This window comes from Atractosteus spatula, chromosome 6 (assembly GCF_055471065.1).
Source record: "Atractosteus spatula isolate fAtrSpa1 chromosome 6, fAtrSpa1.hap1, whole genome shotgun sequence".
Classification (NCBI taxonomy): Eukaryota; Metazoa; Chordata; class Actinopteri; order Semionotiformes; family Lepisosteidae; genus Atractosteus; species Atractosteus spatula.
In genome coordinates, this window is record NC_142711.1 from 3761834 (window position 1) to 3778527 (window position 16694).

Below are 16694 nucleotides of genomic sequence, written 5' to 3' on the forward strand. Positions count from 1 at the left end.
GTGTAAAAATACATACAGTATACAGTAGCTGCAAGTCGGATGGGCGTAGCTCTTCTCCGGCTATGCAGGGTTTCGATTATGGTTATTCATTGGCCTAGAGCAGACACTGCAAATACGACAGGTCTTTTGCTTCTATGCTGTTTGAGGCTTCATGGGGGATGATATCATTTCTGTAACATTCTTAGTGCCCTGTTACACTAGCAACAATCATATGTGACTAGGTCAGTGTATCTCATTTTTATTGAAACACCTTAGCATTTGACCTTAAAGAGAGAATTAAAGGTCTTAAAAAAGGACACATATAATAGAGCACTTATGATGTCCTCTTATGTGTTCTACAGTAGATGCCTGTGTTTTATGGAATAGAAATTTTGACCGCCCCTGAGTGGCAAGGTGACCTACCGTCCGTCGTGTTCACCAGGATTTGCTGTGTGCAAAGTCAAAGTTTCAGAGAAGCTGTTCAGTTGTTTTATATTAAAGCCAAGTTCATGGCCAAACCCAACCCTATGACCCTTTGGTGTAATTTTGTCTCAGATGCAAGCTTCCCTTGGCCTTTTATAATGCTGCCAGATTTTATGGGTTTTCGTCGGGGGGTTAAGTTTTCTTCCACATTTGAAAACGATGTTATAGAAATGTTATAGAACAATAGTTTTGCTTGACCCCTAATAAGGCAAATAAATGAATCCTACAAGTGTACAGTATTTCACTAATCTATGTCCAATCTACCTTCTTATCCTTATCTTTATACAATGATTGAGTGAATACCTTTAAGAGTTATTTTTTTTTTATCCTGAGACATTTATCATAAGAAATAACAGTCAAGAAAATCTGCATAACTGAAGAAACGTAGACCTTTTTTTTCTTACTTGTCATAGTGACCATTCCAAGGGCAGTTTCACTGGGCCTTTAGTGCACTGCAGTTTCATAAGATAAAATATTGGCAATGACGTTTTTAGAAACAATTTAAGGAGCTTCTTATTAGAACTGCTCAAGATATTAGTTTAATATCAATCCTTGAACTGTCCGAGGTGCTGAAAGGCTGTCTCTTCTGTGTATTAAAAGATATCATGGTGACAACGATAACTGTACAGTATGTACTGCTAAAAAGTACATTTATATTTTTTCTGGCAGCATGTGCCATATTCTTACATATCTAGCCACACACTGCATTAATCAAATATTTTAAAATAAGGACAAAATAAACAAACTCCTAATATTTGTAGAAATATATACTGTATATATTCAAAATACATAACAAATACTCAAAACATTTAAAGCTTATAGCACCTCTTAAAGTTAGCATACAGCTAGATTTCTGTGACACTTGTGTTGATGTGGTGTTTTTAAACCATTATTATACATTATAATTATCTTTTATTTATAATTGTCATTACATGTAAAACCACTATGAACTCAGCACAGTGTTAAGTTTGTTAAGTAACAGTCTGACCCCATGAAATCTGGGATGTGGTCTTGTATAGAAGGGTGAGGATGCAGGTTTAGTTGGCTTACTTATTTACTTACACTGTAAGTAAAGCACAGTTCTGTTGTGCTTCTATGTTTCAGATTTTACAATCAATTTATTTTGTCTGCCCCTTAAACACAGCCCATATGGGAGGATCTTACACACCTTTTATTTGTCTTACACACGTTTATTGACACATTCTGTACTTGTCCCTTTCACAAAGTAGAATAGTAGAGTAGTAGAGGAGTTTATGTCAGATGTACAGTACATTGGAGTTCTTATTTACACTGATCTCTCGGGACATACACAGACAACAACACACACTGTAGACAATACATTACACACATAATCAATAACAACAGAACAATAAATATGTGGTACTGAAATAACAAGGTACTGTAGACCAAGCAAAAAAAATATATTGTGGACGTGCATTGAGTCTGAGGCATTGCAGTTAGCTGTTGAGGATGTGCACTGCAGTGGGATAGAAGCTGTTCTTGAGTCCAGTGGTCCGTACTTTAACAGTGCGGTACCGCTTGCCAGAGCGCAGGGGGGAGAACAGTCTGTGTCCAGGATGGGATCCTGAATGATGGATTGGGTTTCAATGCAACAGTGGATGGTGTGAATCTCTCGAACAAGTAATATGGGATTTTGAACTCTGAGGCTTGTGCCATGTTCTATACAGTAGCTCACCTATAAATGCTATATGTCAATTATTTCTATACTTAATGTATTTTATATAAAAAGATTTAAAAGTGTAACGATGACCATCTTATTCATTATCATTTTTGGTTTAATTGAACCGTTTTTGCAACCCTTATAAATAGTCAAGCGAATAGCAAAAAAACCCATGCATCTATAGAGCATTAAGATTTTCACATAGCGAAATAAAAATCTGTTTGCAAAATGGATTAGGAAATGAAACGGAATGACTAAGGTAAATGCCAACAATTGTAGCCATGCCAAGTCATGTTGCGGTTTGAAATGAAAAATTATTCACATTACAGCATAAATGCTCATGCCTTAAAAAATTAACGATTCCTCTGTGGTTACTTTTATGCTACACAATTTCTGAAAATGATGTAATAAATTCTAAAAGAAGGCTAACTACAAGAAAAGGAGGAAGGTGTGTTGAGTATTCCGAGGGGTTCCTTGTTAAGGGAGCTGAGGAGACCCACTGGAAGCTGCGAAGCACCAGAAGCAGCTTTGCTCGGCACCCATGCCCTGTCCTGTTGGTCAGCTGTCTGGAGGAGCAGAACTCGGCGGGCTGTGTGCACTGTGGAGCCCCCTGCCCCACGGACCCTCATCCCCACCAAGCCCTTGGCAGAGCTGGAGGAGCTGGAGGAGAACCGCACCCTGAAGACAGGCTGGCAGAATCCGGCACACGTGCGTTTATCTCGGCTGTCGTGCAGCAGCAGCAGGTTCTAGACACCTGAAATCCACTTTTGGATTGGCTGGCAGCTGGGACAGAGTAGAGAGCAGTAGAGTAGTGGGGTTTATTGCCATATGTACGTGTACATTGGAATTGGAATTCGCACTGATCTCTTGGGATGTACAGTACACAGTACGGCAGACAACACAGAACCACACAATGTAGACAGTACATTACAAACATAAATAATAACAGCAGAACAATAAATATGTTGTGGAGAACAATGAACATGTAGTAGTGAAAAGAAACATGGTAGACCATGTAAAAAGTGCAGAGTACAGATGTGTTTTGAGTCTGAGGCCCTGAGCTGTAGAGGACGTGCACTGCAGTGGGGTAGAAGCTGTTCTTGAGTCCAGTGGTCCGTGCTTTAACAGTGCGGTACCTCTTGCCAGAGCGCAGGGGGGAGAACAGTCTGTGGCCGGGATGGGATCCTGAATGATGGATTGGGCTTCATTGTGACAGTGGGTGGTGTGAATCTCACCGATTGATGGTTAAGTAAGCAGGCATGTGTGGGTCAAATGTATTTTGTTCGGAAGCTGATTAGTTGTGCCTTTCAAACAGCATAGTTTATGCACCCTTATAGTGGAACCAGAGGCAAAAGAAAATGTGATTAATCACTGTGTTAATGGCACTTACTGTAACGGGGCATAGCCTAGTTCTACAGTACATCTTGCTGGCAAGGAGTTCCCCTCCAAATACCAAATGATCACTTCTGGGCGCTGTGACTGTTTCAGTGAAAACACTGCTGTCTTAGTAGGTCAAGTAGGTACAGTAGCTGCGTCAGCCTGCGTAGGCTGCAAAGGAACAACTAATAGGTTTATTCCATGCTGAAAAGACAGGAAAGGAAACAACGTTTCGACTGTGGAGCCTTCTTCAGGTGTGATCTTTTTTTTATAAAGGGAAGATGGTGTGGAGCTGTTAGCCATTAAAAATCCTTAGCTTCTTTGATGTTGTTGTTAGAAAGGGCAATCTATTGTTAGAGGGAGAAAATGGTAGAGAGCATTAGTTTCCGCAAAAATTGTTGTAGAAGTCTCTGAGTGTTACTCTGGGAGGTGTCAGAGTCAAAGGAAAAAGTGTTCAATTTCAGGTGAAATCTTTTAGGAATGATATTATAACGATGAGACCTGTAAAGGAATAGGAGGTGATTAGAAAGCCTGGTATTGGAACAGGTCCCTGTGAAGAGACAGAATGCTGGTTTAGTAATACTGGGGGGCAAGTAGCTAAGGGGGGAAGAGAAGGAACGACGAAGAGATCTTGAAAAAGATTTAGAGGAAGGCATAGAGGGTCACAACAGAAGTAGGTTGAAGTAGTTTGAAGTTGGATACTTTTTTTATTACACGTAGACTTGGAATCACAAGCATGATTAGATTCTGCATATTTACATATGTACAATTCAAAAATGGCATTTGAGATTGCCATTTAAATGGGGTGAATTTAAAATAATTTTTACTTCTACTTAGAAATCTGTTTTCCTTGAGTCTGACTGCTCGGCTGGGATAAGCCCACAAAACAGTTGGGGATTTTTATCCGCAGTTTACAAAGCCTGTAAAAGTCTTCCAGAAATGTGTGCAGGAAGGCCTTCTGTATGAAGGCATGCTTTGAAAGGACGAAGCAGCCTGGAACCCGATCTTAATGGAAGCTAAGAGCTCTGCAGCCTATTTTTCTGAATGTGAGTTCTGATTGAGGTGTGGAGCAGTACGTGGAAGCAGTTGGATAAGTTAAATAAACTCTGCTTGTTCAAATGTAACTTGTTAAACCAATTAAGATACACTGCAACTGATATTATACAGATTAAAGGCCTGTTTTTTCAGCTTCACAAGGAAGAATTTCTTTCACGACAGGCCAAAGGAAAGCAGTCCAGTGGTGTTATTCATTGTGCTGGTATACTACTGCATAGGCCAATTGTTTGAGAGTCACATCACAGGGTAGTTTCTGTATAGATCCCCTCAAATAAACAACTACAGAAGGTGTCAAAAGGTGTTATTATTTTATATTATTTCAGTGAAGTCATTTAGGATCCTCAGTTCGGAAGGTTCACTCATCCCTTTGTCCTCCAAGCCCTCTCGCTAACCCTAACCCTAACCCTTTGTCCTCCAAGCCCTCTCGCTAACCCTAACCCTAACCCTTTGTCCTCCAAGCCCTCCCGCTGAGTTGCACTGATACAAGTGAAACCCAGTGTTCCCACAATTCCTAGAAAGGGTGGAGGGAAAAAATAACTCAGTTAATGCAGTTTTTGCTTTTTGTACAGTATATACAACATACAGTATACTGTAGGTGTTATACAGTATGTGTATAAATTATATAAATGTGCTTTGGGAAGAGCAAATTTTCTATATTTATTTTTTTATTTAGTATGGAGTGTGACAAGCCAACTATAGTCTTTTATTGTATATAGGCTTTTTGCCTTTTGCTTTAGCCTTTCCGGTGGTTTCACAGCTAACATCACCTAGACCTTTTTTTCATATCGAGATAATGCTTGTCAGTTTTTTAATTCTCAATGTTTAATTCTCTTGTTTTTTCTACAGGTACAGTAACTGCAGTTACACTGGGACATCAGTTACAGTAAATAACCACGGCAAATAGGTTTACTAATGAACTAAAGACAATTAAAGGGCAGTGATGATGACAAAACGACTAAAAATGTCCAGTGTATTTTTCAGCTTCAGTTTGATGGTACATCAGTTAGGATGCTACAGTAGTTTCATCACGTTCACTGTACGCACACCATGTGTGCATAAACTGATGCATTTCTTTCTCCTGGTATGTGAGAGTTCCTAGAAATTAAAAACTCTGAAGCGCTACAGAAACTGTACAGCAGGTGCAAAAAATCCCTGCAAGTGACCTTGCAGTAACTTTTACTGCAGTAGGGTAATGCACACCAGTTTTGGAAAAAAAAAGTATGTAAAAATTTTAGAAAATTGATGTTAATCATTTGTTTCATAAAATGTTTAGAGAGTCCTTTTTCCATACCTGAAGAACACATATTTACATGAAGTAATGTTAGCCAGGCTTACATTAGCATAATTCCAGAAAACCCTCCAAAATAAATTATTTTAGCAGAAGGATAAAATTCACGTTGACTTTTGCTACGCTGGCTCAGTAAACCTGCCTGTAACATCTGCAGGGGGTAGAACAAAATAGGAAAATATGTAGTTCAGGCTCAGGTGGAATAGGAGAGAGATGAATCAAGAGTAATAATAAATCAGTTTGTTAAAGAAATGACCGTTCAATAAGCTCTTCAAAACAAAGCAGAACTGAAGACAAAACAGCAACTGTATCACAGAAACTATATCATATGTACACAAAAAGTGTATCTTTGCTGAAACAGGTTTTTTCCAACATTTTTATGTACAGAAAAGAAGGCATTGCTGCAATAACTGAAAGTCACTTTGAGATGCCAGCTTCCAACAAACTGTCCCAAGACTTCACATATCAATATATTTAAAGGTAGTCTCTAAAACAGCTGATTTCATCATAATTGCAGCCATGCTCCAGTAACGCGTGATCTCAGTTTTCATAGGAGTCGTTCTGAGGATGGATATTTCACAGAAGGAAAAAAAAAAGTAATTTTCTTCAAATTTTTGCAAACGCAATGCTTGGTTAGTCAGAAGTAGTCGATGGGTCAGTTGAAAAGAGCAAAGAAACACTCAACAACCTCAAAGGTGGATTCTGTTACATGGTCCCATCCCTAGTTCCCATATATTCCGGTTGGAAATAAAAATGTTTCTAATCAAAATATCTCATAATAAAACAGCATGAAAGACTCTGACACAGGTGTCATTGGAAATATTACCTGTAAAGCGCTTTGAGTGGAGTGTCCAGAAAAGCGCTATATACTGTAAGTGTAAGCAATTATTATTATTATTATTATTATTTTCTCACAGGAGGTCTTGTTCTTGTCCATTTCTTGGTCCTGTGGGATATACTCCACTGTTTCCTTGGTCCAGTGATTCTTCTTGCTACAGTATGTTCCTAAGCCAGCAGCTGTATCACCCTGCAGCTCTCCACTGGCAGCCCACTGAAGCTCAGCAGGTGTGAGCCTGGTCAGTACCTGGATGGGAGACCTCCTGGGAAAGTTAAGGCTGCTCTTGGAAGAGGTGTGAGTGGGACCAGCAGGGGGTGCTCACCCCGCAGTCTGTGTGGGTCCTAATGCCCCAGTATAGCGACAGGGACGCTATACTGTAAAAAAGGTGCCGTCCTTCAGATGAGACATGAAATAGAGGTCCTGACACTCTGAGGTTATTACAAATCCCAGGCCATTTCCTGAAAAGAGTAGGGTTAGTAACCCAGCATCCTGGACAATATTTCCCCCCTGGCCTTTATCAATCATGGCCTCCTAATAACCCCCCTCTCTGAACTGGCTTCATCACTCTGCTCTCCTCCCCACTGAGAGCTGGTGTGTGGGGAGCGTTCTGGTGCATCACCCAGGTGGGGCTGCACACTGGTGGTGGTGGAGGGGATCCCCATGACCTGTAAAGCGCTTTGAGTGGAGTGTCCAGAAAAGCGCTATACAGAATAAGTATAAAGATGATGATGATGATGATGATTAGCCATTCAGTTTATTTGTTTTTTACAGATCCGCTAAGCTAAAAAATACAAATCTGTTAACTTACAAATTAACTGTTAATTTAAAACAAAACAGTAAGCGGTTGAAGATCACTGTAGAAATCTGAAAAATATTGCGTGAAAAAAGAAGAATAATGGAAAGTACCTACAGCATTTGCACAGCAGGGTATAATGATGATTATACAGTACAGGAAATTACCCTGCAGGTTTTACTTTATTGCTTTGTGCTAATAATCAATCCTAAATGCACTTTAGGTGCCCCCACTATTAGCGATATTGACTGAATTTGTGTCCTTCCAAAATATTTAATGAACTAGTGAATGGATAATCAAGTCAAATATAATTACCTAACTGTATTTGGTGCAGTATTTACACAATAGATATTTGATGTTGCAAAATGTCTGGTATTTTTCAGTGCAATGCTGTTTTGCTAGTAGTAGGCACATTGTAAGATTGTGTTTATGATTTAATTCCACATGCAATGTGATCTTCCTGTGTCGCATTCAGTATCCTGTCTGCGGTGCAGCAATTTTCCACACTAGTTTCCTTGTTAAGCTGGGGGTGACTTCTGTGTTCACCGTCTGTGCTGAAAAGAAACACAGGTTCTGAAACCTGGGTCAGGACATGTTCCTGTTCTCACATTTCAATGCATGAATGTGACTATATTAGCTTTAAAGTAACTGTTTAATGTGAAATGGAGATATAATACACATCAATACAGAGTCAAATATCACTGAAATGAGGAATTACAGTTTTCATATGGTTTGCTACAAAACAGTAAAAAAATAGCTAAGAGTGACAAGGTGCATGAATTCCCATTCACTGTGGTTGGGTTTAAAAGCTGTGGTTGGCTGCATACCTAAATACCATGATATAATTAAGGGTTATTCTGTTTATCACACAGTGACATGTGCCTGAGTGTTCATACCGTTTGTACCAGATCATGACATACGTATGAAGTTTTCTGGTGAAAAATGAATAAAAATGATATATATATATATTTACAGAATATAGTCACACTAGTATTTAATTACACCTGGTGGTAAAAACACAGATCTGTAAGTACTGTGTAGTGAAAATAGGAATGCAGTTAGTTGTCAAAAACAATATTTTCTTAAATATTTTCTGTCTGAATCCTGAGTGTAATTTCATTGAAATCTGTAAGTAGGTACTTTTAGATCAGGGTCAATATTAATCTTTTTGCTGTAACTTTTTCCAAAATAATGTGGATCCAGGATATGTACAGTAGCACTGTTGTATAATATCCCTTACATTTGACCCACAAATAGCTTTCAAAATCCTGTAAGTAACTATCCTAAGTGATTTAATTGATCTGACAACAAATGTCAGCAGTGAATTGGAACACATTGTATTCTGACGCTGTACATACAGTACAAGAAACTGCGTTTATTCATGTTCAGAGCCTCCGACAGTAGGAGCTCTAACCCAAGCAAACCATCAGACTAGATCAATTTTCACCTGACTGTGACAAGAGTGATACCTAGATGTGACATACAGTACCAGAAGAACATTGCAAACAACAGGGTGGCATCTTGCACATCTAGCTGGTTCTTGAAACAGGCCAGTGTATCGGCTCCAACAACAGGACTGGGTAGCTTGGTCCACACTCTTACAACCTTTCCTTGGTTTTAAAGAGCTTCCACATACTGTAGTTCCCTCCTTTGGGTTTTGAATGATTGTATCATGCCCTCTGGTAGCCATCCGTATTGAGGACTGAACAGGGTCAGTTCTTTCAGTCTGCAGGTGTGGGTCATCAGGTGATTCGGACTGCACTTCTCTGGATGGGTTACAGAGCAGTAATATTTTTTTAAATTGTTCAGAATATTCTAGATGAGGCCTTGCAGGTTCATTAAACAATTTTAAAATAGTATACCTAGATTTAAATTCTATGCTTTTGACTATACTGTATATCCTTTGTTTTGCTTCCCCAAATGTTTTTTCGGCTCAACATTTCCATTTTTCTATTTGTAGTTTGTTTGTTTTTTTTTACCTGCGTTGACCTCTACCCTGTACCTGTCCATCTTAAATGTAATTTCCAGTTGTTTATCCAGTGTTGAATGTCATCTGAATCCCTTTGAAGTTTATTTTCTGTGTCTACAGTGTTTGCTAATCCTCATATCTGCAAACTTTGACTAGCTTATTGATACACCATTTACATAAATCAGGAAGAGCAATGATCCCAGATCCCAGATCCCAGCGGTACTCCACTATGCATATCACCCCAAACTGATCATTCACCCCTTGTCTGTGCTGCTTGTTTTCTATTTACTAACTGGTAAATCCCAATACACCATATCCTATATATATATCATATATACTGTGTCATATCCTCTTTGTTTGTTCCTTACTGTTGTTGCTTATTTAAACGCGTTGGTTAAGCAAGACCAACCTTTCTAAATCCATGCTAACTACTCCCAAAGATCTCATTTCCAGACAGGTGAATAGATAATAATTTTTCCTTTACTTTTGTGTGTCAGAATTAGTGGTGCGTAAGAGACCAGAGTAACTGTTTTCTTTCACTTGGCATCATGCTGACAAAGAATAGCTGTGACTGCTGGCATTCGGTGTGTGACTCTAACCATGTTGTGTGTTGTGTGTTTCTCTGTCTCCAGGAGGAGGAGAAGCTGGAGGAGGATGATGAGCTGATGTTTGAGGAAGATTTTGAACCTGACCTCGAACCTCATGATGAAGAGCTCGACGAGGACGAAGAGGAGGAGGAGGAGGAGCAGGAAGAAAGCACCAAAATGAAAATACTGCGCCGAATCGCGGGTGTGGCATCAAAATTGAAAGAAATAATTGGCAATTTAATAACAACTGCTGGAAAAGTAGTTGTGACCATATTACTTGGTTTGACAGGTTGGTATCTTTAAAAATGAAATATTGAATTCATATCAAGATGTTATTGTTTCTAAAATCTATAAACACACCCATATGACATGTGATAGCTTTTTACTTTGATAAAAGTCAGAAGAGAACATAATGACATGTCGAGTAGTGTTACTCATTAAGTTCAACACATCTGTTTTTTGTATCTCTTTAGATATGCTGTTTTCTTTTGCAAAAGATTATTGTAAATAAAAGATTATTTTTTATTTTTTACTCTATTATGTTAATGCATTTCATTCTAAATAAAGAACTAAATTAGAATATCTGGGGAAAATCCTGACTAAGCTTAATGGATGCAAATCATTTAAGCCCATGTGTGAACCAGTTAAGATAATTGATTTTTCCTGTTTTGTAGTTATTTCATATTTCTAGATATTCTAGAATATACACTTTTAATGTCTTAAATTAAAAAAAAACAGTTAATATTCACCTGAAGGTGTGAAATCTCCAAGGCAGCGGTTTCAAAGTAGCTTTCAATATAACCACTTGTATTCACATCTCGATACAAAAAAGCCAGATTGATCTGAAACATGACTTGAGTTGGGTTGGGTTGAAAACAACCCCCTGGATGTCTCACGATTATGAGCTTAACCAAACAGGGTTTTGCCCTTTTTTGAGATTTCTGAAAGTATGTGCTGGTGAGCTTAAATGGTCCATGTGGCTTATAAGTACATTTACCCATATTATTGATAGTATACCATTATAGTAACTACAAAGAGACAGACTGAGGTTTAGAACAATATTATTAGACATTCAGACAAATCCTGAGGTTTGTCACCAGTTTTATAGGATCTGCCTGAGTGGAACTGTGTGCAGTGTGTGCGTACAGTGCCTGCATGTAACTGTGATCTGTTTTGTTCCAGGAATCATGCTGCCATCTTTAACTTCAGCTGTGTACTTCTTTGTGTTTCTGGGACTTTGTACCTGGTGGTCTCTGTGTCGAACATTCGATCAGCTCGTGTTCAGCTGCCTCTGTGTGTTGATGGCCATATACAGTGCAGGGCACCTGCTTGTGCTTTATTTATACCAGTTTCAGTTCTTTCAAGAGCTTGTCCCACCTCACGACAACTACACGAGGTGAGTGAAGCACGCCGTCTCTCCTGCAAACATTCGGCCGTTAGCTTTTAAGATAAGATCAGATCACTTTATTGGCCATATACAATTTCTTGTATTAGGAATGTCTTTTCACATACCCCAGCTTGCTCTCCATGAGACACACAGACAGGGAGAGAAGCTTGGGGTCAGAGCGCAGGGTCAGCCATTTATACGGCGCCCCTGGAGCAGTTGGGGTGAAGGGTCTTGCTCAGGGGCCCAGCGCAGTAGGATTCCTCTGCCAGCTGCAGGATACGAACCGGCAGCCTTCCAGCCACAGGCGCAGATCCTCAGCCACAGTGCCACCACTCCGTCCAGCTGCTCTGCTCCGCTCTTTATATAAGAACAGAGAAAATGACTAAGAAGCCGTGAGCTTATAGACTTTTCCCATGGATAATCCTTTGAAATAGGAGCTGCTTTTTTATCTTTCATCTTTCAGCTGTTCCTTTGTTGTTTATCAAGTTAATACTGTAACTACATATTTTAAAGGGAAATATCAGCCTTATTAGTGGCTACTGTATATTTTAATGGTATTGTATAGTGTGCCATTTGGAACATGTGTGAGATAAATAATTTCATATGAGAATGATTATAGTTTAATTTTTTGCTATTCGTCGTAGAATTTTGTGATCATTTTTTAATCTCATACACTATATCGGGTTCAATATTATTAGAAAGTCAAAAACCAGTGGCAATTAAATTTTGACAAATTAGCTCATATGTTTTTGGTAGTTCTGTTTCATTTCTCAATAAATCTTAGACTATTAACATTAGCTTAGCTCTTAAGATAGATCTTCAAAAAGCTTGAGTGCTTAGTATATACTGACAAACCAGTATATAATCTTCAAAAACTCCTATGCTCTAGAGTCCTATGTTTTGTACTTAGCTATTAAAATACTTACTTTCTTGCTTTCTGCTTGTAGCTTTTTCATCAGAACGATGTAACTGTCTATGTGTCAGATAGTCTTAAAGTGAAGTTGCTCTTAAATTGACTTTTTGGCCTAAAAGAAAAAGCTGGAAAATTAAAAGATGTAACATTGTATTAAACATTAACAATACAATGTAATAGTTGGAATTTTTTCAGTTGGGATTTTGATAATCAACACAACGCATCTTTGCAAATGACTCGCTAAAAATAAAAATTATATGATGTACTGTATTAAATGGACCTTCCTTTCCTTTTCTTTACTATGCTGTATTTGTGTACAGTACTGTAGGTATTGTATAATTAAACATTTCGGCTGAGGACAAAAAGGAATTAGGTATGAGGCTTAAGATCTGCTAAGCATTACAGTGTCCCTGCAAAACCATGTGAGGGTGTTCCCCACATGTCCAGGCACTAAGGCACTGAACCCTGACCATCTGTGTGTGTTAACTTGGCAAAATTGACTAATTTGCTTGAGGGGAATCTTCTTAGCTGATAGGATCAAATGAAGAATAAGGTAACCCCAAAGCTGTCCATCTGCAATATCAGTCCACTGCTTTGTATAAATGTGAATTAAATATGTATTATATCACAGCATTTGTATGAGGATAAATTCATTTTATTGGATTCATATACATGTGATTCAAAGAAGAGAAATGGTACTTGGTTACTGCAGTGAATAGCTGATAAAATCAAAGGTTAGGATTTCCAAGAAATCTCCATGGACTCCTGCCAATGACTGGTGTGTCTAAGTTTAAAGGGTACATACTGTAAAACATCTGTGTTGTCTGGTATTCTGAAAACTACACAGAGCAATATGTTTGACATCTGCACAGAGTAGTACATTATGTTGTATTTGATCAGTATAGAACCCCACTGAGCTGAAAAATGTCTTCACTCTTAAAGTCCATTTCAGACACAATGTGTCGTAGAAACTACAAACTTCAACAATAATTAAGATGTGCAAAAAGTGGGATCTCATGAAAAACAGGGTAACGAGTTTTTCGTTACTTTCGTTAATTTAATTAACTCTTTAATTAAATAAGATTAAAGAGGTTTAATTATGTTTTGAACAGAAGAGAAAGCATCTGTGACCAGGCTGTCAGTTTTCTCTAAACCAGCATGAAGTCTAGCTGTACCTTTCTCCTCAAGGCTACATATTAATGCAAGCAAAGGTCGTACTTTCCATCCTTTTTAGGAGCTGTGCAGAAATTGTTTCTTGTGAATACTGTACACATACTGCTAGAATTAATAAAACTGAAGTTATGTAATCATTTTGATTTAATTAAAATTAAAAGCTTTGAAATACCGAATCTTAAAATTAAATTAAAACGGGCTCAGGGCTGAAGAACAACAAAATTGGTAAAAATGCAGAACTATGGTGTTTACAGAATGGGTTCTGTGTTGTAATAAAGAAGAGCAACAGTATATACTTTACAGAACAGTATTAATCTAAATAGAAGCTGTGGGTGGTGTTTCACTTCTCTGACGAATTGTTTGCCTAAGAAGGAAATGGCTCAGTAATTGGGAAGTCATGCTTAATGTATTGCACAGAGACATACAGTACTGTAGCCTATGAATCGGAAATGTCGATATCAATTAGTCACTTAGCAGGAGCTTTCGCCTGAAGCATATTTCCAGAGATTGGATGGTGAACTAAGACACTTGCGCTGAGGTCCCACCATGTCCCACAGAACTAGAGGAGAGGCCTGGTCTGAAAGCAAGCACCTACTGTACAGTAGCTTCAGGGATATATCGATGGTGACGTGTGTTCTGGGGACCACTGTTTAGAGCAAGCAAAAAAGTTTCTGAGTCTTTTTCCGAGTCTGTTTGTCATTCTGTTTTTATTTTTGCTGGGGTCATCGTTGCCTTAACGGCATTCAGTGATTCTGCACTCGTTGGAGTCCAGAAAATAGTCCATTTTCTAAGTCCGTTAATGACTCTGAAAGCTGAAAGAAGCTGGTGGTAAGTCATTGTGTGGCTCCCCGCAGAGACTGTGTAATTAATTGGCAAAACGTTTGCAAATATGGCTTCACCATTCTGTTTCTGGTGTTTCTTGCACATAAGGGCTCTCGTTTGCTTTCTCTGTCCAATAATGAGTGCCAGGCTGCAGGCCTGTGCTGTAGTCAGCTGTGCTTCAGCACACAGACCTTCCTGGCACTAACTACACAGCCAAAGCCTAGTAGATGGATCAAGTGTCATTGTTACTATTTGCACAGACCTGAGGAGAGCGGCACCATGCTCTATGCAAACGCTTTGCGCCATATTTTATTAGCAAAGTTCTAGATCATTTTACCACAATGCCGTCTTTTAGCAATAGTCCTCAAGGAGTTTCATTTTATACCTGAGCCGGTGGAAATGGGGGGGTTAGTGAAAGTGGCATGAGCAGCTTCACAGACCCAGGTGGTTCTCATTAATGTTAATAATCTTTGGCTTGCACAGAACTTGCACAGCTGTGTCAGGAAACTGTTCATACTGCGGACGAAAAATGTGTCTACAAAACTCGGTGCACACTTAGAATATAAAGTGTACCAGATTGAAATGCCATGAAGTAGAAGCAAGGTAGACACAATTGATCTAAATGGAGAAACCAGTTGCAAAGTCTCCTATGCACTGAAGCACTCTCTTTGTCAAAACATAGACTATGGTATTGTAGTTGTCTGGGCGATATTTCAACAGTGGTAGTCGCAGAGTTATATTGAAAAGCAAGGAGTCAAGTGCAGGACCTTATCATAATTGTTTTAACTTTTTGTGATTTCATCAATTAAAATACATGACAAAAGGCTAAAACGCTGATGAATAACAACACATGGTGTTCGGAAACCACCGTGCTTGTTCATCGGTTCAGAAGGCAGAGATTTTTGAGTAGTATTTCCGTGGCTTTGTAGTTCAAATTTATTTTATTTTGTGATCAATTCTTACTTCATTGTCATATCCCTGGCGTTTTACATGTTGGTCAAATCTTTAAGGAATAAACTCTCACAGTATATTATTCAAGATTGATTCTTGCGTGGAAATGCAAAAAACCAGAGGTACTCTCTTCCCCAAAGGGTTTCGTCCGAACAAGCAGAACACTAACATAGTATGGGACTGGCCACCGAGTCATATTGTGGAAGACAGTGCTCTGGTTTTATTCAAAAACCAGCTGGATGAGATGCCTGGAACAATTAAGCTAGATGGGCCAACCTGCCTCCTCCTCCATTTTTATGTTCTTATTTCCAACATTTTGTCTACTTCAGCCCCGGGACATTGTAATGTTACACATCTCGGAAAAGTCCCCTGACCTGAATTGGTCATTGCCTTTCAGGAATTTGAAAACTCGAAAGTGCACCAACTTCATCTTTCCTGTTCTCACAATGAGTAAGAAGAGAAATGGCTTATCTCCTGCCTGCCTCTGTTTAGGGAAATGAGACCTGTAATCAGATGGTATTTATTGTAAATTAACTTTACAACATTATGGACTCAAAACAAAGTAGAATTCATATCCACTGTCCTAGGGCCAGTTGTACTAGTGGAATCTGATCCTCTTTCTTGATCCCTTTAGTAGGCCCACTGCCTGACTGTAATCAAGGTGGTTTTTAAATAATAGGCTTAAATTATTTAAGTCATTATCAATTACAGTACAGTATTTACGGATGAACATCCAGAGCTTTATCTGTCTATCAGACCATCACAACAAGCCTAAAGTCTGCAGTCTGTAATGCTGGCTTGCTTACTTAGCTTTCAAGAGATGGAACACAATAACCCTGGAAAATGTGCTGTCCTTGACTTTTCAAGATCCCATTGATTTTAAAAGACTTTCTAATTTAGGTACCTTCACAAGGCTGCTCAGCCCACATGATGCTATTATGTCTATTTATACTCATACTGCAGTTACTTTCCTCTTTTACGCTATCAAGAATTGAATGGCATCCAAACCAGCAGAAAATATCGACATTCTCCATTAACCTTTTGATTCTCTATGGAAAAAACAATAGGACCTCTCTATATAATATATATTTAACATGCTTTTACAATAATCAACCAAGGCATTTCCTTTATTTCTTGTAAAGAAGGGGAGCCAGTTTCCTAAAAATCTGTCATCATTTATGAATTTTCCTCCGAGACAGATGATGAGTGTTTTTTTTGAAAAAACATGTTGCAAACACAGCACATAGCAGTATTTGCTTGATTTATTTAAGGCTGAAGATTAAGAGCTATCATACACAATTTGAGAGTCCACAGTTTGGACTTCAGTGTGGTTTACCTTTTTACGATAAAGTGGTGGAAGCTTTTGCCAACTGCTATGAAGAGGCTGACTCCCGTCT

General features: G+C 38.7%; 1 protein-coding gene across 8 annotated transcripts in view; it reads left to right on the forward strand.

Moving 5' to 3' along the window:
- Positions 1–16694, forward strand: part of piezo2b (piezo-type mechanosensitive ion channel component 2b) — a 207215-nt gene that overhangs the window by 119444 nt on the left and 71077 nt on the right. For 7 of the 8 annotated variants that reach the window (XM_088918201.1, XM_088918192.1, XM_088918196.1 and 4 more), the window contains exons 6-7: positions 10097–10340; positions 11234–11447. In XM_088918201.1, the coding sequence (XP_088774327.1) occupies positions 10097–10340; positions 11234–11447 (458 nt within the window). The remainder of the gene's footprint in view (positions 1–10096; positions 10341–11233; positions 11448–16694) is intronic. The other variant, XM_088918195.1, reaches the window with a different exon arrangement.